General features: G+C 40.2%; 1 protein-coding gene and 1 long non-coding RNA gene across 3 annotated transcripts in view; one reads left to right on the top strand and one right to left on the bottom strand.

Annotated features, from left to right (window-relative positions):
• NUDT9 (nudix hydrolase 9) overlaps positions 1 to 12,123 on the bottom strand; it is a 29,460-nt gene extending 17,337 nt beyond the window's left edge. The window contains exons 1-3 of one of the 2 annotated variants that reach the window (XM_058547463.1): positions 11,848 to 12,123; positions 4,738 to 4,977; positions 2,002 to 2,097 (exon numbers count right to left, since the gene is read on the bottom strand). In XM_058547463.1, the coding sequence (XP_058403446.1) occupies positions 2,002 to 2,097; positions 4,738 to 4,977; positions 11,848 to 11,954 (443 nt within the window). In that variant the 5' untranslated portion in view covers positions 11,955 to 12,123. The remainder of the gene's footprint in view (positions 1 to 2,001; positions 2,098 to 4,737; positions 4,978 to 11,847) is intronic. The other variant, XM_058547464.1, reaches the window with a different exon arrangement.
• Positions 12,124 to 12,202: 79 nt separating this feature from the next.
• Positions 12,203 to 19,888, top strand: LOC131409769 (uncharacterized). Its single transcript, XR_009221004.1, has 3 exons — positions 12,203 to 12,478; positions 17,946 to 18,017; positions 18,806 to 19,888. It is a non-coding gene; the product is annotated as an uncharacterized LOC131409769 (long non-coding RNA).
• Positions 19,889 to 23,009: the final 3,121 nt, after the last annotated feature.

Here is a 23,009-nt window from a genome sequence, read left to right as displayed (position 1 = left end):
TACAATACAAGAATTTGTTTCAGTTTTCACCTATACTTCTAAATTTAAACTAGAACCTTACTGTACTCTCAAATCTTGGAGGATAAAATGCTCTGCACCGAAACATCATCTGTCTCTACAACAGTGACGATTTATCATTCAGCATACCCACACTTCTCTTCACTTTCTCATCCTCTTTTCCTACTCCACTCTCCTACAAACCCTCCCATTAAAATATTTTTTGTTCCATTTTAAAGTCAATTTTTCCCAAGTGGGTTCTGGATCTTTATTATCAGTGATATATATTTTGTAGCATATAATGAGATAGTAGTATCATTCAATATTTCAAGATTTCAAATATACCAAAATTCAAGTTTTAAAGAAAACAATTGTATAAAAATGCCAACTTACTATTTAACCTAATGCCACAACCCAGTGTTAAAGTCTGTCAGATAAACACAGCAACACTCGGGCCTGAGTAATCGTCTTCCAGTCAATATTCCTTAAATATTCAACTTTCACTATGTACCAGTAAAATGCCCTAATCTGCAATCTTACCTATTTAATATTATATTTTTTACCCTCCTAGCATGTGAAACTAAATAAACAACTTGCCAAAATGTCTCTTTCAGCCATCTCTTTTTATTCTGGCCTTCCCTGTGACTGTTACTAAAGTTGATGAATTTTTATACTGTTTTGTAGTAGACTCAGAAATTTTTCAGCAAGACTTGCAAATAAAGACAGAAAGACAAAGACAAAACACCTGGCCAGGTGACAATAATTCTACTTTTCAAATTCACAGGAGGAGGGGCAGGGTGGCCAGCAACCATGTTTTATTCCGTGTAACCATACACCCCTAAATACAAATGATCAAAGCCAATATTAAGAGAGAGAATGTTAGTTTTTATAAAAGACAAAGCCTATAACCTGTAAACTAGAAGCTGTGGAAAAAATACTTAATAGACTATCTTACAGCCTGAGAAGCAGAGAAAGTTGTTTGCAGAGAAAGAGAAATGAAAGCAACATATAAAGAAGGGCAGAGATGAGGCAGAGAGACAGTCCTGACGCATTTCCAATTTCCTAAGCTAGCTGCATTTCTGCTTTGGGCTCCTTGAGACAACCCTACAGCCCTAGAATAGGGTTCACTTTTTGCTCAGGCAAGGTGGAGCTGGCCTCTACTAGTCCGAGTCTTGACTAAAACAATATGTTATCTTGTCTTTGCTGTTGATCCTTTTATATCTGTATTTTGATATATTTTACCCAGAAAAGACTAAGGAATAAGTCAAATACAAGAAGAGTCTGATTTAAAGAGATTCTTATCAATAACATAGAAAGTTGAGTAAGATATGACCAAAGAAAGAATTTAGCAAAACGGAAGGACAAGCTTGGAGTGACAGGAGCACAATCATTTCCTTGTCCTAGAGGGACTAACAGTACAAATTGCAACATTTTTACAGGGTAAGAACCACGATTAGAGATCTGTGATCCTTCTTTTGTTTCATTTGGGGCATGCTAATTTTTACATTTCTTCCTAACTTTATAACGTCTTCTGAAGGAAAACGGAAAATTTTGGCGTTGTGTAGAAAAATCATTTTTAGAAGTACAGAAAAAAATTTGATGTTAAATTATTGGGTTACTTTTATTTTTACTCTTACGTGTTTGGATAAATTCTTTAAAGCATCATCTAATAAATAATTACTGAACTTACAATTTTCAATCCTTTTTCTGCTAAGTTATACTCAATTAAATTTTTCTACCTTCAAGGTGGAGTTGCAAAAAGATGCATTCAAATCTTGCTTCTGCCATTCACTCACTTAATAAAAATTGCTTACATTCTCTCTCCTTATCTCTAAATGAAACTAAAAATATCCACCTAGAGTTATTGTGATGATTTAATTAGATCACATATATAAATTCTTTTGTACAATGTATGGTACATACAAGCACTCGATAAATTTAATTATATTTTCTAACTTTTGAATATCCATGTAAGATGTAAGATGTTCCATTCCCAGTACCTACCTAGGTCTTCCATTTTCAATCTCATACAGTCCATTCTGGCTCTTTCTCTCAACATGCCCATCCTTTTCATTAAACTTGGGAGAAAACGTACTTTCACTGCAATGAGAATACCAATGCAAAATAAGAAATAATGATTCAACACTTACCAACAGCTTAATAATGCTAGTCAATCTGTTATTTATAATAAGCAGTATCCTTGAAACTAAATTCTTTAAGGGTGAGTTTTCATTTACAAATCCATCTTACTCCTTTAAAATAGTTACTGAAAAAAAATGTGTTAATCAAAACACCTTACAATACAAGGATGTGTATTATAACCCATCCGGGAAGGACAAATGGCAGAAGAACTGGAGCTCCTCCACACGCTACAAAAGAAAGTCTGCATTACTACTAGCAAAGAGGAACTGCCTGTGGACACAATATGGCAATTATTGGTTCCTATGTGATTCCAAAAAATAAGATTCTTTCTGATATCTTGATGTTTCTACCGTCTCAAAATAATTTTAATTTCTTCAAATGTATACTAGCTAACATTTTTATCAAAGTAAACCCACAAAACAGCAAATTCACCCCACAAACTTCATAATAACTATGATGTAGATTAAAATAGATATAACATGCTGGAAATGTTCCAGATCTTGATGTAGATGGCAGTTACAGAGCTATAAAAGTGTAAAATTTTACTGAGCTACACCCGCACACTTTAAAAATGTGCATTTTACTACATTTGTCATACCTCAATAAAAATATTTTAAAAATAGATATAAACAAACTCCTTTCCTCACCATTATGAAGTCATTGACATAACTGCACTGACAGTGAATAAAGAGTTGTACAGCACTGGATAGTTCATGGGCAGTTCTGACACAAGTTTCACTTTTTTTCTTGCTTTAATTCTATTAAGTGAGCATAGAAATATTTGTGCTCTGTTTTGGGAAGAATTTCCAGTTTGAATGATCCAGACATTCTCTCAAGACTTCTAACCAATCTTCCATCTAACACACAAATAAAAAGAATTAAATGGTAAAAATCATGAAATTATAAAACCAGAATTACAGCGCTCTTAGGACTTGAGAAATTCACCATTTAAAAAAAAAAAATGAACCTAATTATAATTGAAGCATTAATGTTAGTAATAAAGCTTGATTTAGATAGTGATAAAGTCAACTCTTAAAAAAATAAATAGAATGAAAAATAAGAAAATATATTCAATCTTCCTCTATTTACACTATATAGCACCCCTGCCAACATCATTAATTTTAATTGTGCATAATGTGTGTGTATAATATACGTAAAAACATGTACATCCTCTAAAATGGGGAAAATGGAATTCATTTAAAGCTAATAATTTCTCCACAGGTTAGCTTCATGATTAATTAATAATCCAAGTACTATTACAAAGCTACAAACACATCTTTGGATAAAATAAGGAAACTCTGGGTCAAAATCAAGTCAAAGCAATAAGACCAGGGTAAGGTTTAACAACTAATGAACTAATAGCAGATCTATTCAACTAGCAAAACTTTTTACTTAACTGACTAAATAATGTCTTGAGAGTACTATCATTTACAATAAATTTACTCATGAAATCAAACTTATAAAACTGCTCTAAAACTAGGGTAGCAGTTCAGCAGAGTGGTGAGGAGCACGAATTCTGCAGTAGACTGAGTCCAAGTCCAAGCTATACCATCTACTAGCTCTGTGACCATATACAAAAGACAAACTTTTTTCATTTTGTGTGTGTTTTGTTTTTCCATTAAGTAGAAAACCCTGTCTACCTTCCAGAGTAGTTATAAGAATAAAATAAAATAATGCTAAAAAAACATTTAGTAGAGTGCCTAGCTCACAGTTAGTACATTAAAAAAATCTCTATCATTATATTCATTAAAAGGAACATAAATTTAAAATGTGAATCAATGCAGCACTTCTATGAATTTAGTCAAAGCATTTTTGCTTGAGGTTTTTGATTTCCTCTTTCTCTCTCTCCTTGATCTACCCCGTTTCTATTTTTTCACACTGGTCTAATTTTATCATCATCCTGTTCTCAGTAATCTGGAAAAAAAATTTTTTTTTTTTTGTGAGGGAGATCAGCCCTGAGCTAACATCCGTGCCAATCCTCCTCTTTTTGCTGAGGAAGACCGGCTCTGAGCTAACATCTATTGCCAATCCTCCTCCTTTTTTTCTTCCTCAAAGCCCCAGTAGATAGTTGTATGTCATAGTTGCACATACTTCTAGCTGCTGTATGTGGGACACGAGGCCAGAGAAGCAGTGCGTCAGTGCGTGCCCAGGATCCGAACCCGGGACGCCAGTAGCGGAGCGCGAGCACTTAACCGCTAAGCCACCAGGCCGCACAGGAAAAAATTTTTGAAAAATTTTTTCACTACTTCAAATACAAGTCCAGCTATGTTGGAAAATAACCACAAAAGCTGTTCTACTGATAACCCAAACAGAAGAAATGAAAACAGATACCACCACTTGTCATTTCATAAAACAAAAAACTTCACAGCAAAATAGATTTACCTATTTGGAAGGATCATGATAAAACCCCCAAAAGAATAAAACAAACACAGACTGTCTAGCTTTGGCAAGAATTCAAGCATATGTGGAAACTGAGTTATAACAAAGTCACACACTAGATAAAAATGATCTTCCAGCTGTTGAAATTACAATTTACAAACACGACCATTATCTTCTTTAAAAGTCTTACATCTAGGTAATGCCCACTAATTTGCTCACCTGATCTGAGGATCTGCCCACCTAGGTCCAGCCAAGACAGAGACTGCAGTATATTCCACAGGATTATAGTCTTGCCATTCAACAAACCAGCCTACTTTCTCATTAGGAACCTGGCTGCGTTGAACTTTTGAACCTGGGTAAGGAGAAGTCCGAGCCTTCTTGTGGGAAGTCTCTTTGGCACCATTAGAACCAGACATGATGTTGGAGTTAAGATGAAACCCCCACAATGAAAATGAGTCTCTGGGAGGGGAAAAAAAAAAACATATATGTTTTATATAAATACCAAAAAATAGACAAGTTAAAGAACCTAATTCAAAGACCCAAAAACACCCTTCTCAATTTCAAAGACTTAAAAATCAGCAAACTCAAATTTGATGCATGTTAGTATAAAGGTCTAAAAAATTGTGAGAGATTATCTTCAAATATGAAAATTTCTAAAATATTGCTAAATCTTATTAACTGGAATCTACTCACCGAATTTATTTTAGTTGAGAAAAAGGGACAGAGGTTTACTTTTGTTAGCACAAAAGTTGGAGAAAGAAAGTTTGTTATGAAAATTCAACCACAGGGGCCGGCCCCGTGGCTTAGCGGTTGCGTGCAAGCTCTCCGCTACTGGCGGCCCAGGTTCAGATCCCAGGCGTGCACCCACACACTGCTTCTCCGGCCATGCTGAGGCGGCGTCCCACATACAGCAACTAGAAGGTTGTGCAACTATGACATACAACTATCTACTGGGGCTTTGGGGAGAAAAAGAGAAACAAAAGGAAGAGGATTGGCAATAAAAAAAAAAAAAAAAACTATACGGTCTACTATGGGAGTTATTTAAAAAAAAAAAAAGAAAAGAAAATTCAACCATAAAAACAAATGTAAAAGAAGACTGTTTAAGTCTATGTGAAAGAATACATTTTTAAAAACCATCTACAGGGGCCGTCCCCTGTGGCGTAGCGGTTAAATGTGTGCGCTCTGCTGCTGGAGGCCCTGGTTCGGATCCCGGGCACGCACCGACACACTGCTTGTCAGGCCATGCTGTGGCGGCGTCCCATATAAAGTAGAGGAAGATGGGCACAGATGTTAGCCAGTCTTCCTCAGCAAAAAGAGGAGGAGTGGCATGGATGTTAGCTCAGGGCTGATCTTCCTCACACAAAAAAAATAATAATAAAAAAATTTAAAAAAATAACAAAAATCTACAGTCTAATACGTGTAAAATGTATGGCAAAAACAGCACAAAAGAAAAAGAACAGAAAAAAAGAAATAAACTGTGGTACAGTTCTTACAACATGAAATAATGTAATATTACCAGAAGTCAGACTGTGATAAATATACAAATTGTAAACTGCAGAGTAAAATTTAAAGTAAAATTAAGAGGCATAGAGCTGAAATAATTGGATAACATATACAAAAAAAAAAAAGAAGAAGAAAAAAACTGAACCTTAACCTTTACCTCACAGCATACATGAAAATTTTTCAGGTATTCTCCTATCTAAAAACTTATACGGCTTCTCATTATTCTCAAAATAAAGATTAAAATTCCTAATGATCCTAAATTAAGACATCTAAAGTGAAAAAGGGGATTCTGAGAACATGGTAAAGTGATGATGGTTCCCTTCCCCTGCTTTCACAATACCAATTTGCCCTTCTTGAGACAAATGGTTGATGGGAGAAAAACCAACTTGATGGGGTCGTAAACTAAGTCGACATCATGTGCACTGAGAAGTATGCTGACAAGTACACAGTGAGATATCACAAACTGACAAGTATACAGTGATCATTTCTGAGGTATTCCTTACAAGAATATATGACCAGAGTCTACATATGACAAAATATAGAACAGACCCAGTGTAAGGGACATCTTACAGAATAAAGGTCTGTACTCTTTAAATTGGTAAAAGTCATGAAAGATAAAGTCAGATGAACTTTTCCAGATAGATGGAGACTAAAGAGATGTGAAAACTAAGTGCAATCAATGATCCTGGACTGGCTCTTGAATCATAAAGGAAAAAAAAGTTTCAGGACAAGTGGTAAAATCTGAATGGTGCTGTACAAATAATTTTAAAAGGTGATACAAAAACCTTATTTATTTACTCTCAACAAAGAAAAGCTCAGGAGCAGATGGCTTTGCTGGTGAATTCTATTAAACATTAAAGAAGAAGAAATACCAGTCCACCTCAAACTCTTCCAAAAAATTGAACAGGAGGGAATACCTTCAAATTCTTTCTATGAGGCTACCACTATTACTCTGATACCAAAGCTAGACAAAAACATTACCAAAAAACTACAGCCCAATAACCCTGATGAATATCAATGAAAAAATCCTCAACAAAATAATAGCAAACAGACTTCAACAGCACCTTAAAAGGATTATCCAGCCATGCACTGCTTAACAATGAGGATATGTTCTGAGAAATGCATCGTCAGGCGATTTCGTCATCATATGAACATCAGAGAGTGTACCGAAGGGGGACAAAATTTGCCACTCCAATATGTGTCTCTTTAACATGAAGATTATTTTAGGCTAGTGTGTGTGTGTGTGTGTGTGTGTGGAAGATCAGCCCTGAGCTAACATCCATGCTAATCCTCCTCTTTTTGCTGAGGAAGACTGGCCCTGGGCTAACATCTGTGCCCATCTTCCTCCACTTTATATGGGACGCCACCACAGCATGGTCTGACAAGTAGTGCGTCGGTGCACGCCCGGGATCCAACCCGAGCTGCCAGAAGCTGAGCTTGCGCACTTAACCACTACGCCATGGGGCCGGCCCGAGGCTAATTATTTTTAAGAAACAAGAGACTCAAAGCTTTTCTTGTTACCTTTCCTAAAAAATTCAGATTAAAAAAACTGTCTCAGGAAGCTAGCTATCACCTTAGCATAACATGAACTAGGTGATAGGAAGGAACCTAGAAAAGCCTGTTTGTTGGGCTCCCCTCAGTGTTCTTCTATTTCTGTAAAACCAAACACTTGTTTTCCAAACGTTAGCTCCTTTTCACTTACCTGAGCATTGCCTTTTTTCCCTTTGAAGTCCCTGATTCTCCCTACCCTCAACATCTTCTTTTGTCTTTAGCTGAGGATGGTACTTAAGGTAAGGGCTTCAGCCATTTAGGTGAGTTACTTGGTTTTCCTGGGTTTCTCCCCTGTATACATGTTATTAAATTTTTGTTTGTTTTTCTCCTGTTAATCTGTCTCATGTCAATTTAATAGCCAGCCAAAAGAAACTAGAAGGATACAGGAAAATTTCTTCCTCCCCTACAGAACTTACACAAATCTAGATGATAGCCAACTACATACTTAGGCCATATCTTACAAGACCACCATCGTATATGCGGTCTATCGTTGACTGAAACATTGTTAGGCGGTACATGACTGTACACCATGACCAAGTGGGATTTATTCCCAGAATGCAAGGATGGTTTAACATACAAAAATCAATCTATGTAGTACACCACATTAACAGAATGAAGGGAAAAAACCACATGAACGTCTCAATTGATGCAGAAAAAATCTTTGTCAAAATTCAATACCTTTTCATAATAAAAACATTCAACAAACAAGGAATAGAATAAAACTACTTCAGAGCCAGCCCCGTGGCTTGGTGGTTAAGTGAGCACGCTCCGATGCTGGTGGCCCGGGTTGGGATCCCGGGCGCGCACCGAGGCACCACTTCTCTGTCCATCCTGAGGCCAAGTCCCACATGCAGCAGCTAGAAGGATGTGCAGCTATGGCATACAACTATCTACTGGGGCTTTGGGGGGAAAAAATAAATAAATAAAATCTTAAAAAAAAAAAAAAAAAGAATAAAACTACTTCAACATAATAAAGGCCACATAGGAAAAGCCCACAGTTTTTTGGTGTAATGGTGAAAAACTGAAAGCTTTTCCTCTAAGATCAGGAACAAGGGACTCCAAATAGCCAAAGCAATCTTGGAAAAGCAAAACAAAGTTGAAGGTCTCATACTTCCTGATTTCAAAACTTACTACAAAGCTACAGCAATCATAACAGTGTAATACAGGCATAAAGACAGACATATAGACCAATGCAACAGAACGTTGTTAATGTTGCTATTTATATCTGCTGTTTAAATGTGATACACTGAAAGGAATCAGAACAAGAATATATATAATATACACAAATACAGCCTCGATTCTTTTAGTGCATTACTGACTAGGTGCAAGAAATACATCTGAACAAGCAAGTGGGAATTCAGTAGCTAATAAAAACTGGTTCCTAAACCAAGTCAAACGTGAAGAAATGCAATACTGATACGGTGCTTTGAAATAAAGCAAATTTGCAATAATACTAATAGCCATAATAACAGCCAAATGTATATAGTGCATGCTAGGTGCAAAACACTGTTATTGTGCTGTAATATATTAACTCATTTGATCCTCACAACTCTAAGGTTAGGTATTATTTTTCTTATTTTAGAAATAAGACCACTAAGGCCCAGAGAGGCTGAATAAGTTTACCAGTCACACAACTCATAGCAGAATCAGGATCCAATCCCAGGCAAGCTGAGTCTGAATTCCAGGCTCTTAAGATTAAGCTATACTAACTTGATTTCATTTTTAGCTCACATATATGTTTACATGTATTCACAGGAATAAACTATACACTGTTTTCCACACGTCACTGATAGATCCTGTTGGAAAACTTGGAAGCATTCACTACATCTTTATATACTATCATTTCTTTTCTAGAAAATAGGCATTTGCAACCTTCTAGTCAAATTACAAAAACCAACTGCAAAACTGTGACTTTCTGGATTTGCCCAAATTATTAAAGTACAGTAAAATACTTGACGACAAATTTCTTTTGTCTCCTCCAGGATGCCTTGCAATACTCAACACATACTTGTTGGCTTAACTTTTGGCTTTTTCTTCCAAGCCAGTAAGCAGTCACTGGTTTTAGATACACCCCACTTCACCTAGGGTTCCCAGCATTATAAAAATGAAGAATAACTGCCAAGCAATTTTACATCGTTCTAGTGACATCTATCAAAAATAGAATTAGTGACTTTCAGAGAGCATAGATGTTTATTCCTTCCCTCCCCAAATCCCACTGAAAAGAGATAAAGATGTATAAAACGCAACAAAATCTACAGCAGGAAAGAGTATAGGATACCACCAGCAAATGAGAGATTTTAACCAATTTCAGGAAAATAAAAAATATGGAATCAGGGGGCCGGTCCATGGCATAGGGGCTAAGTGCACACACTCCGCTGCTGGCGGCCCAGGTTCAGATCCCGGGCGCGCGCAGATGCACCACTTGTCAGGCCATGCTGTGGCAGCATCCCATATAAAGTGGAGGAAGATGGGCACACACGTTAGCTTAGGGCCAGTCTTCCTCGGCAAAACGAGGATTGGCGTGGATGTTAGCTCAGGGCTGATCTTCCTCACAAAAAAAATAAAAATAAAAATAAATAAATAAATATGGAATCATATTGACCTACAAACCAAAGTAGAACAAATTATATTTGAGAATATGCACAAAAGGGTGAGGGAGAGATGCCATTCTTACAAGAGGAGGCCTGAGAGGTTTCAAGCTTGAAATAAGTGAGCCCAAATGTAATAAGTAGGCAGTGGAGCAGTAACCATGGAAATCAGTCCTCCTCCCTCCCCATCCTCCAAACAAAAAGTCGGCAATTGTTTGCCAGTTTTGTTTGCCCCCGAAATAAAGCCAAAAGTTAAAGAAAATGAAGGACTAGGACCTCTATTGTGAATACTGGTGTTAGAGAACACAGCAGAAACAGGCTTAATATCTCTACAATTTACACTGAGGAAAAAAAGTTAAGGCAGCTATGCTCAGCAGAGAAGTTGCTCCACTAGCGTAAACCCTGGGACAAAGGCAGAAGAGGGTGGTTCCCAGCCTGTCCACCCGCTACCTAATCACACATTCTCAACTGAAATCTTCCAGTCTAGGTGTCCTGGCACATGGAGCCAATAATCAACCAGTCCTCCCATTTAGAGAAAACAATGCCTATTACCTACATTAATCGAAAGAGCAATGGATAACTGGCATCCACCAGATGTTTGAGAAAAAACAGAAAGAAAAAGGACCAAAGAATCACTGACCCAAAACAGACAGATAATTCAGGAAATAGAACATAACTGTTTATTTTAATTATCATTTTTATAGATTCAAAAGACTTTTTATATCCATAAAATTAGAAAAGGCTGCTATTAAAAAGAGCAATTTAGGGAAAAAAGATCTTGTCAAAATTTACAATTTAATAGAAGAGATGACTAACAATGCACAGGTCTAAGGTCTGAATTAGTAATCTGGAAGACAAATTTAAGAAAAATCTCTTAGACAAACCAATGGAAAATGAGAGAAAAAGAGAAACAGAGACTTCACCCAGAAGTTCCAACAGCGATCACGGGGGGTTCCCGAAAAAAAAAGTGGGGACAAGAAATAAATAGGGCGGGGGAATAGAAGAAAATGTCCTTGTGCCAGAAGTAAACATGACATGCCAAGCAAGAAAAATTAAAACAAAACAAAACAAAACAAAACACTCCTAGAGGCAGCTCATCAAGTGAGTTCATTACTCTGTGCCCAGCACGGCATCTAGGACATCGTGTTTACTGAACCAAAGAATAAAAACCATACAAGAGATGAATAAAAGTAGGAGGCAGTGTGAGACACCATAAATCAGTAAATTTATCCAGAGTTGGCAAATCAAGAAAAAGGCAGATAATAAATATACTGTCTACACTGAGAAGCAGTGGTAGAGGGGAGGAATGACGACTTATATTTCTCATTTTACACCATTTATACTGCTCACATTTTTAAACTAAGTGCACGTACTAACTTTAACAATAATGTTTTAAGTATTTAGCAGAAAAAGGCACAGGACAACACCACACCCAGACAAGTGCTATATAAACTCGCTGGCGACAATAACGGTGACTTACGGAGGACGGCAAATTTCAGTATCATCGACCAAGAAACGTCACCATCACTAGTTTTCCTCAAAACGCAGATAAAACATTTGAGCCTTTTTGAAATATGGCTATAAATGTCCGGGACGCAAGCAAACCCAGGAAGCCGCCGGGCCGGAAGCTGGTTCCCGCACGCGACCCAGGACCTCCGGAGAAGAAGCGGCCCTTGGAGGGGCATACCTGCACGCCGGGATGCTGAGACAGCCCGAAGACTTGACAGGCACAGAGGCCAAGGCCACAGACAGAGACAAGGTGGCGAAAGTCTTCCCCAGGAGGCGTCCGGCCATCAACGCCCCGCGGGCGACTTCGCGGAGGGAGGTCGCTCGTAGCTGGGGCTGCAGCCTCCGCCCGCCCCACAGCCCCGAGCCGGGTATCTAACGGGCACTAGGGCCGGGCCACCCTGCCGTTCCCGAGAGGAAGTAGCTACGTCTCTCTCGGAAACTCTTGCGGACCAGGAGCCCTCCCCACATACATAACAGTTCAGCGCTTCCGCCAGAGCGAAGACCACGCTCCCAGCGCCAGCTGCCGGCGGCACAGCGACCCGGCCCAGGGACGACCCCGGTGCCTGACGGCGCTTTACGGCCGCGCCGCAAAGCAAACACCGTGCCGGCGGCGTATCGCCTGCCGTCTTCGAGTTCTCAGTTTGCGCGAGCTTACTTGGGACGAGTCGGGGCGAAAGTTCGAGAAAACAGAAGAGAAAGGAGGAAGTAAAAGAAGACAAGGAACTGCAAGGGGAAGAGGAAAGAGAAGGAAGTGAGAGAAGTTCGTTGTCCTATTTTCTCCGCCAGGAAGGGATTACTGGCAGCTGAAGGTGTGAACCATGTGCTTTTTAGTCATATCTGAGTAATAAGTGGTTTCAGGAAGAAATCCGTTCTTTGCCTCTTCCAGCTTCTGGTGGCTGCTGTCGTTCCGTGGCTTGTGGTCGCAGCGTTTTGCAGCACTCCAAATGTCACATTGCCTTCCCCTTTTCTGTTTGTATCAGTTCTCTCTCTGACTCTCTCTTATGAGGACACTTGTGATTTCGTTTAGTGCTCGCCTGTATAATCTAGGATCATCTCACAATCTCAGAATCCTTGACTACATCTGCAAAGACCCGTTTTCCATAATTAGGTTTCATTTACAGGTTCCGGGGTTTAGGACCGGATACCCTTTGAGTCATTATTCAGCCTACCACACCAGGATTCAAATTTAGAGCTGTATGACTGTAAGCTCCAATTCTTAACCATGCATTTGTTCCATAAATATTTGTTAAACACCTGATGTGTGCAAGCACTGTAGTTGGTACTGTGAGTACAAAGATGAGCAGAATCAGTCAGGAGCAGTGCCCTCTTGAGTCTGCGGGCTAGTTGGGGAGATAGATATTGGTAAAAGTAATCACACAAATAAATGTCAAGTTGCAACTATTATCGATGTTATGAAGGGAGATTCATGGTGCTCTGAGAATTTATGATAGGGAGATTTGGTCAAGTCTGGCAAAGCTCCCCTTAGGAAGTATCACTTGAGACAGATCTGAAGGAACAATAGGAGTCAATTAGACATAAAATGGAGAAAAAGAAAAAACTCTTATGCAGTCCTGCTAGCAGGATGTATGGCACACGTAAGTGTTGAGTAAATCAAGTTCTCTCTTCCCTCTCACCTCCCTCCCTTAGGGAATCGACTAATGCAGCTACAGTGCTATTCAAAGAGATATAGAACTACCACAGTGGAACCCTTGTACAGGTTTCGGTAAGAGTCTTCCTAACCCATACTGTATGCAACAGTCCATGTAACAACTGTCTACACAGGTCATAGTTCATCTGTAGCTGAATAATAAATAAATCTATAATGTAGCTTGCATCAGCAAGGCAGGAACCAAAAATCAAACTGAGTCTTTTGTACAAAGAGCCAAGCATGTCCTCCGTGCAGTCAATGGAATCTCAATGCAGTGTATTCCAGGATGGGACTGGACATGATCAGACATTCAGAAAGCCCAACAAACCATCCTCTTAACAGAACATTTATTTTAAAAAAAAAAAAAACAGGGCCGGCCCCGTGGCTTAGCGGTTAAGTGCGCGCGCTCCACTGCTGGCGGCCCGGGGTTCGGATCCCGGGCGCGCACTGATGCACTGCTTCTCTGGCATGGCCGCGTCCCACATACAGCAACTAGAAGGATGTGCAGCTATGACGTACAACTATCTACTGGGGCTTTGGGAGGAAAATAAATAAATAAATAAAATCTTTAAAAAACAAAAACAAAACAGGTCTTGTTGACTCTCAGGTTTTTTGTTAGACAAGGAAGTTATTCAAGGATAATCGTTACAAATGTTACTATGTGTTAGGTGAAAGAGATTTCGAAGAATGTTCTTTTGCTGTTGAAAATAAGTGTTTGCCAAAGTTTTAATTGATAGTCTCCTAGCGTTGTTATATGGAAGAAACAAAGTTAGCTTATTTAACAGCTAGTTGAAAAACAAAACGCATTTTGTTTCCACATTTTAAGTCAGTAATTTTTTTCTTTTTGGTGAGTTCCATAAGTTTCCGTTTATAACCTCTCATTGATATTTATAGGTAGAGAAAGAGCTTAGAAACAAGGGTTTACATCAAGTCAAAACTACAGCATATGCTAGCAGGGCTGCAAGGAGTAACATAAGAACTATCTGGACATACCTCCAGAAGTATAAGTTTCCGTCCCTATCTTTCCACCTTCCATTTCTCCTGTCTATTAAAGGATATGTGCTTTTCATTTGTTAATACTTTGGGTAGGGCATCTTTTTTTTTTTATGATTATTTTTTATTTTTTATGTGGGGAAGATCAACCCTGAGCTAACATCCATGTCATCCTCTTCTTTTTGCTGAGGAAGACTGGCCCTGAGCTAACATCTGTGCCCATCTTCCTCCACTTTATGTGGGATGCCGCCACAGCATGGCCTGACAAGCAGTGTGTCGGTGAGCGCCAGGTGTCGGAACCCAGGCCGCCAGCAACGGAGTGCGCGCGCTTAACCGATATGCCACGGGCCGGCCCAGGGCATCTTCTATATTGAATGCAATACCTTTATTTTTAAGAGTTAATGTGAATTTATCAAAAGTGACAGATCCCTTTCACCTAAAGTTTACAGGGGTGGAGGGGAAAAGGTCAGCACAAAATACCGGTAAGAGTGTAAAATGCACAACTTTTTAGAGTGGGCACTTAGGCCATCATGAGTATACACACAAGAAGGCTGTGTTCCTAAAAACAGGAGCATTCCCAAAAGGACGTTCCTTCTGGTACAGAAAAGTGATTTGAATATGGTTAACTATTCTGTATTTACCCATAGCTTGCTAAAGGGATTTAGCAGACTGCTAGCCCACTGATTTAGCCACTAAATGGCTATACCACTAGGCAAATACAAATTAAATGGGCAAATTATAAATTAAAAGAGGCTTAATTCTCCCTGTTGAAGAGACCCCCTTCCCCTTTAAGAATCTTTGTGCCCTTTTAAAATCTCTTTAACGGCCAAGTCTCTAGACAGTCTCAACACAGGTTGCAATAGTCAAACCTTTGGTAGTACGATGGTCCCCAACCATTGGAATATTCATTGAGATTATGTGTGGAGCATTCCAGAAAGCTGGAATTCCCTTTGTAGCTTTGTGGCTGGGATTACTAGTAAACTTAATGTCCAAAGTGGGATGTTAATGTCCAAAGAAGGGATGGGTTAAAAGTGCCATAGTAGCACATGGAAAAATCATACTCTACATATTAAGAGCTGGGAGTATATAGAGAATATGGCAGTGTCCCTCTAGTAGGGTGAGGGAACTCCAGGCCATATTCTTCCTTGAGCCAAATTCAGTCCCATACAAATGTCGGCTACCAATTTTGGAGATGGGCCTCAATATTTTTCCCTCTGAAGGAAATGCCAGGCAGGATTCCTCATTGATACCAGCAAGCTTTTCCTGTCCTGGTTGAAGGTCAGCTGAAGCAGAGACTAGGGCTCATTCATGAGGCCCAGCACCCTGCCGGTTGGTCCCCTCCCTTCTCACTCCAAGAGATTTTATATGGAGGACATCACATGCACAAGTGCCCTCCTGTTTACATATGCTAGCCTATCTGGGGAAATAGACAAATTACTAGTAATCACTTTGAGGAATCCACATTCAAGTAGTACATGAGTATATAATTTTTATGTTTTATTGTACTTGCAACACGTTTAAATTTTACCATTAAATACTGAGCATAAGTATGTGCTAGTCTTATGTCTATAGATTTTTGAAATGTAAAGATAAGTGGACAAATGCTTAAAGGGTGTGACATAGTAAACATGAATTGTAGAATCTAGGTGGTGGTAAAATTCTAGGTAAAGTTTGCACTTTATACCCTCCACCACTACGAAAGAGGGACAATATGTCATGGCTTCTTTGGAGTTTGCGGGTGGCAAATACACAAATACAACTGTTGGGAATATTCTTTTGACACGTTACTGGTTTAACTTGGAATGCCACCAGTTTGAGTCTTGCCAGAGTAACAGAGCACTCAATGTCAGGTCCAGCCTGTGCTGCAGGCTGCCTCTTGGTCCTTATGGCCCTGCAGATCCATTGGTCAAGGGTTATCCATGGTGGATAAGGAAGCTGTGTGGAATTCACAGAGCAAAACCCCTAGGCCTTTGGAGCAGGACTGTGCTTTCCATGGCAGAGAGCTTCTTGCTGTTTGAAAATCAGCTCCGGGTCTGTTACTTGGCTCTTGCAAATACCAAGTGGCTGACCCTGAAAATCAGATCCCTAGGTTACCCAACGAAGCTGCATTAACACTATCATGTCATTAAAATAGCATTTAATATACTCAAGGCACAATCTTCAAATGATTTTCCCAATTCTATAAAATTAGTAAATCTTGTTTGGTTTGTTCCTTGTCTCTTATGCATTTGTGTCAAAGAGATATCATATATTTCCACTGTTCATAAGTCTCAAAGAAATTAGGTTCTATGTTTAATTTCTATGAAAGACATAGTTGTCCTGGTGAGAGAGGGATTAAACGTGAGCAGAGAGGCAGGCAGAGATCACGTCATGTAGAACTTTGTAGCAGAGGGCAAGGAGTTTGGATTTTATTCTAAGTGCAACAAGAAGCCTGGAGTGAATTAATCAGGACACTGGCAGGATCTGATTTTTGTTTTTAAAATATCCCTCTGGCTCCTGTGAAGGGGAGTTGAGAAATGGAGTGGTAGGTGGAGAGGGATGTGATTAAGACAGAGTTTGTTGTTGTTTAAGATAAAAGAATGTTTGGATGCCAAGGAGAATGATTCAGCACAGTGCTGTGAAGGGGTCCAGAATATGGCACTGTAGCATAACAATTATTTTAAGCTGAAGGAACTTGAGAATAGGCTTTTTTCTGAACTCCCTTGTCCACGTAAAAGCAGAACCTCCCAAAAAACTCAGTTGTCATAAATCATCTCCCCAGGAGTTTCAGGAGTTTTGCAACCAGGAAAGATTGTCACAGACATTATCACAAAACTATCGTATCTCTCATCTATTCTCCTAAGGGCCCATTTATTTTTCCTAAAAGTCATTTGTTTTCCTATGTGTCCTTCTTCCTCTCCTTTACCCCTAGTAAAATGGTACATAAAACCCCAAATTCTAACCTTCTCCTTGAATCACAGGTTTCTGTGAACTCTTGTGCATACGTAAATAAAAATCTGTCTTTTCTCTTGCTAATATGTTTTTTTTTCTGTTTAATTCACAGAACTCCAATTACTCAACATAGTATGGTAGAGGAAAAGTTTTTCTTCCTCGAAGGCCAGAAAATGGTTCAATAAGACTGTCACAGAGCTGACCCCTAGAGCTCTGGATAAGGACTTGCCTTCCAGGGCAGAGAACTATTTGCTGTTTAAAAATCAGCTCCAACAGGAGGAAGAGGGAATCATTGCGACAGTGAAGTTCTTGAAAAGGCTGGAGGGGCAGGAAGGGATGGGATCCAGGGACTAGTGTGGGAGATGCTGTGAGGTAGGAGCAGGAACACCATTCACAGAAACAGAAGAGGAGGCAGTGAGCCTGGGGTCAGGTGCAGAGAGTTTGATCAATTTGGTAGTTGGAAGATGAAAGCATTCATTGTGATTGCTTCTGTTTTTCTCAGTTGAGGCCGATTCATCAACTGAGAGTGAAGGTGGGAAAGAGAGTATAGACAGATTGAAGAGAGAAGACAACATGTGCTATGGCCTCTTTCAGAGGGTGGGAAAGGAAACAGGAAATTTCCTCCCAGGGAATACTTAACATGCATCTGAGATTTGTGTTCATGAAATCAGTCTGCACGGTTGAGTTTGTTTATTTGTTTTCAGGAATGCTCAGCTTCTTGGTGCAAGCACAGCATAGAACAGAGCAAGATTTAATGAAGGCTGGATCTCCACCAGGTGAGTCCAATGGAGGGAGTAAGAATCAGAAGAATGATTACAATGAGGGGTATGGGATCTAAGCTGAGTAAAGAGAGGGAGAAACTGAGTCAGGTAATAGGTGATTGGAAGTGGAAGAGTCAGGTGATCTGATCGAAGGACACCAGTCAAGTAGTTACTGTAGTGGGCACACTCAAGAAGGTGAGCTGGCAGGGTAGGGGTGGGTGTGGGAGGCTCCTAGCTGGGGTTGGGCTGCAGGGCAGTTACTGGGGATATCAAGGTCATGAATATAACCCTGGGCATGGGTGGTAAAGAGAACTGAGTAAAAGACCTATCTATCATTTTTTGGCCTTATTCTAGTCTCTTCTCTGCACGTTGGTCTTCAACATGCAACTGTTTTTACCGTTGCACAATAGGGGTAGATTTGGCAGTAATCAGAGAACACAGTGTCAAGGTTTATGAAAGAGCAGTGAACTCGCAGAGGTTATCACTGGCAGGTAGAGAGTAAAGTCACAGTAAATAGACTTAAATAATTAACACAGGGGAGATCATAAGACAAAGGGTTCTGGCAGCTTTATAAAGCTCCAGGGAAAATCAAGGGTATAAACCCCTTTGTGGCTTGGAAGGCTGCAGACAACAAAGGTGACAAAAATGGAATTGTGTTGAGTGCTTTTGCTTATGATGAGGTAAACTGCTCAATATTGGGAAAGAGGAACTGAATTAAGCAGATTCACTCTAATTCCCAGGGTGACAAGTCAAGGACAAATAACCCTGCATGCTCTTTTATTTACTCCCTCATCTCTCCATAGGGGAATTATTTTCATATGAAATGAACCAAGTTACAATGAATATCCACAGTGGTCTGAAGAAAAAAACAAGTTAGAACAAAACAGAGGTGAACATTATAGGAAAGATTCTGAACCTCTTTCTCTCAGTACAAGGTTAAACTGTCACTGTGGTACGGAACCAAGTGGGCTCGCCTCCTGGTGAGTTAAATAAGACTCTACACCAGGACAAGCAGTGAGTCCGTGCACGCCCGGGATCCGAACCTGCGAACCCCAGGCTGCTGAAGCGAAGCGGGCACACTTAACCACTGCGCCACCGGACTGGCCCCAGGACATTTAGACTATAAATACTGAGAATTTGTGAGGACTACCCGAGTGTTCGGTCTGGGCAAGGCTACCCTTTGCTCATCTAAATAGCTCTCAGAAGACCTTGGGGCATTAGCTTCTGCCTCAGTAAAGACAACTCTTTCACCAGCAGTGGTGAAAACTGTGCAGTGGCCCATGAGGGAGATCATCTTGCCTGCCAGCACTGGCACTGCCATTCCCTAGTAACGTGCTCTAGCAACTAGGGATGTTCACTTTGCACTGGCAGCTGGATATCGGCTCTCAATTGGCTTAGCCATCTCTCCTGAGGACCAACTCATAGAAAGGTACCCCTCAACTAAATTTGGACTTTATTTTATATTTTTATTTATTTTTTTTGTGAGGAAGATCAGCCCTGAGCTAACATCCATGCCAGTCCTCCTCTTTGTGCTGAGGAAGACTGGCCCTCGGCTAACATCTGTGCCCATCTTCCTCCACTTTATGTGGGACGCCACCACAGCATGGCCTGACATGCTGCATTGGTGTGCACCCGGGATCCAAACCCAAGCCACCAACAGTGGAGCGCAGGCACTTAACCGCTACGCCACGGGGCCAGCCCCCAAATTTGGACTTTATTATATTCATTTCCCCTTACTGTGGAACAATAGTGTGATTAATCTATCATTGGTTTGGAGTATGTTATTTCTTTATTGGCTTATTAAGAAACATTATCCTGTATGCTATTGGCTTGTGAAATTATTATAATTACCACAGTGAACCTGTGTTAAATAAATTATTGGCAAAGACGGAATCTCAGTCTCTGAGCATTAATTTGTCCCCCTGAGACAAAACAAAAATAAGTTGTTAGAGTGATATTTTCCTTATAGTCATTAATTAAGAAGAAGATAAGATAAAGAGTTTGGTGAGATATACTTGATACCGAGCAATGGGCTTGCTCTGCGCCTCATGATCTGAACCAATCAATCACAACGAATTAGAGATCGAGAAAGGAAGCTTTAATTTGATTAGCAGGCATAATTGGGAAGGTGACAGACTAATGTCTAAAAAAAACCATCTTCAAGAATTACAGAATCTTGAGGTAGTTATATAGGGAAAATGGGCAGTGAGGAGGGGGTCCAGGGATGTTGGTTTCTAGGCGTGATGGGCTCCAGGCACCACATTATTCCATTCTTCTGTCAGCTGTGATGGATACCTTCCAGGTGTGTTTCCCACCTGTGGTCAGCCTGTTCGTGGGGATAAGCTCAAAACAAAGTTAATTTATCGAGCTATAGGGGAGTACATGTGTAAGTGGAGGCCATAAATCAGGAGAGCATGTGAATTATTTTAGAGTATGTGCAGAGCAGCAAGTAGTCACACAGAGGAGGGGCTGGGGTCATTTAGTGTAACGATGGTGCCACTTATGTTCACTTACATACTGAGCTTGTGGTTCTGAGAGAACTTAAGGTATAAAAGTGCAAGAAACAGTTGGATAAAAGGTATGAAGTTCAGGAGAAAGGTCAAGACCAGAGCAGTACATATGTGAGTCACTCTGCTACAGACTAAATATTCGTGTGCCCCACAAATTCATATGTTGAAATCTAACTGCCAGTGTGATGGTATTTGGAGGTGGGGACCTTGGGAGGTGATTAGGTCATGAGAGCAGAGCCCTCACAAATGGGATTAGTGCCCTTTTAAAAGAGATCCCAGGGGCCGGCCTGGTGGCATAGAGGTTAAGTTCGCACGCTCTGCTTCAGTGGCCCAGGGTTCGCAGGTTTAGATTCCAGGCACGGCCCTACTCACTGCTTGTCAAGCCATGCTGTGGCGGCATCTCATATAAAGTGGAGGAAGATGGGCATGGATGTTAGCCCAGGGCCAGTCTTCCTCAGCAAAAAGAGGAAGATTGGCATGGATGTTAGCTCAGGGCTGATCATCCTCACAAAAAAAAAAAAAGAAAAAAAGTACAGCATTGTCTCCACCTGCACACAGAGTGCAAGGGCTCAGGGCATGACTGCCGTCACTTAGATTTCAAAGGGCAGTGCCACCACAGAGAGCCACCATTAGAGCGAGCAATGTCCAGCAGAGGTGGGGCAGGGCACTGCAATGACCCCAGACTTGCAGAGGCACCTGCACCTGACCCCAGTGGGGAGATATGGAGGTAGGACTGCAGCCCCAGTGGGCCTGGAAGACAGAGCATCCAGCCAAAGAGGATTATTCTTGAGCCTTAATGTTTAATGTTGTTTGACTCATTAGGTTTTGGATTTACCTGGGACCTGCCATTCCTTTCTTCTTTCCTATTTCTCCCTTTTGGAATGAGACTGTCTATCCTGTGCCTGTCCCACCATTGTAATTTGGAAGCACATAGCATGTTGGTTTCACAGACTCACCGCTGGAGAGCAATTTGCCTCATGATGAATCATACCTTGAGTCTCACCCACATCTGATTTAGATGACATATAGATAAGACTTTGGATTTTAGACTTTAGAGTTCATGCTGGAATGAGTTAAGACTTTTGGGGCTGTTGGGATGTAATGAATGTGTTTTGCATGTGAGAAGGACATGAATTGGGGGGGGCCAGGGTGGAATGCTACAGACTAAATGTTTGTGTCCTCTGAAAATTCATCTATTGAAATCCTAACCCTCAAAAGATGATGGGATTAGGAGGTGGAGCCTTTGGGAGGTGATTAGGTCATGAGGGGGGAGCCCTCATGAATGATATGCTTATAAAAGAGGTCCTAGAGAGCTCCCTCACCCCTTCTGCCATGTGAGGATACAGGAGAAGATGGCCATCTACCAACCGGGAAGCCGGGCCCCACCAGGCATAGAATCCACTGGTGCCTTGATCTTAGACTTTCCAGCCTTCAGAACTGGGAGAAATAAATTTCTGTTGTTTATAAGCCACTCAGTCTATGGTACAGTAGTCCCCCCTTATTCATGATTTCACTTTCCATGGTTTCAGTTATCCACAGTCAATCATGGTCCAAAAATATTAGATGGAAAATTCCAGAAATAATTCATACATTTTAAATTGAATACCATTCTGAGTAGCATGATGAAATCTCATGCCATCCCACTCCATCCCACCCAGGACATGAATCATCTCTTTGTCCAGTGTATCCACACTGTATACATGACCTGCCCCTTAGCCACTTAGCTGTCTCAGTTATCAAATCACCTGTCAAAGGATCACAGTGCTTGTGTTGAAGTAACCTTTACTTTACTTAATAATGGCTCCAAAGTGCAAGAGTAGTGATGCTGGCAATTCAGATATGCCAAAGAGGAGCCATAAAGTGCCTCCTTTAAGTGAAAAGGTGAAAGTTCTTGACTTAAGGAAAGGAAAAAAAATCATATGCTGAGGTTACTAGGATCTACAGTAACTTTTACTACAGTATATTGTTATAATTACCCTATTTTATTATTGTTGTTGTTAATCTCTTACTGTGACTAATTTATAAATTAAACTTTGTCATAGTTGTGTATGTATAAGAAAAAACATAGTATAGATAGGGTTCGGTGCTATTCATGGTTTTAGGCATTCACCGGGAACATATCCCCATGAATAAGGAGGGACTACTATATTCTGTTGTAGTAGCCTGAACAGACTAAGACACAGTCACAGAGAGGTGGAAATTGAAGTTATCGGCTTAGGTAAAATGTCTAGAGAAGAAAGTGTTTGCCAGAATCTTCAGACTTCTGATTCAATATCACCTTCTTTGGTCACTCTCAATAAAGGAGGTATCCCTCCCACTTACCTGTTATTCTCTGTCAAAGCACCTCTTTGACTCTTTCATAAAATTTTTATAATAGCGAATTTGTAATTATATATTCATTTGGGTTATTACTTCATTTTCTACCTTCCCCACTAGGATGTAAGATTCACAAAGACAGACAATGAGTGCTTTCATTCAAGATTGTAACAATAATAAT

Source organism: Diceros bicornis, chromosome 8 (genome assembly GCF_020826845.1).
Source record: "Diceros bicornis minor isolate mBicDic1 chromosome 8, mDicBic1.mat.cur, whole genome shotgun sequence".
Classification (NCBI taxonomy): domain Eukaryota; kingdom Metazoa; phylum Chordata; class Mammalia; order Perissodactyla; family Rhinocerotidae; genus Diceros; species Diceros bicornis.
The sequence above is the reverse complement of the archived record's forward strand: the minus strand, read 5'-3'. Positions and strand labels throughout refer to the sequence as shown.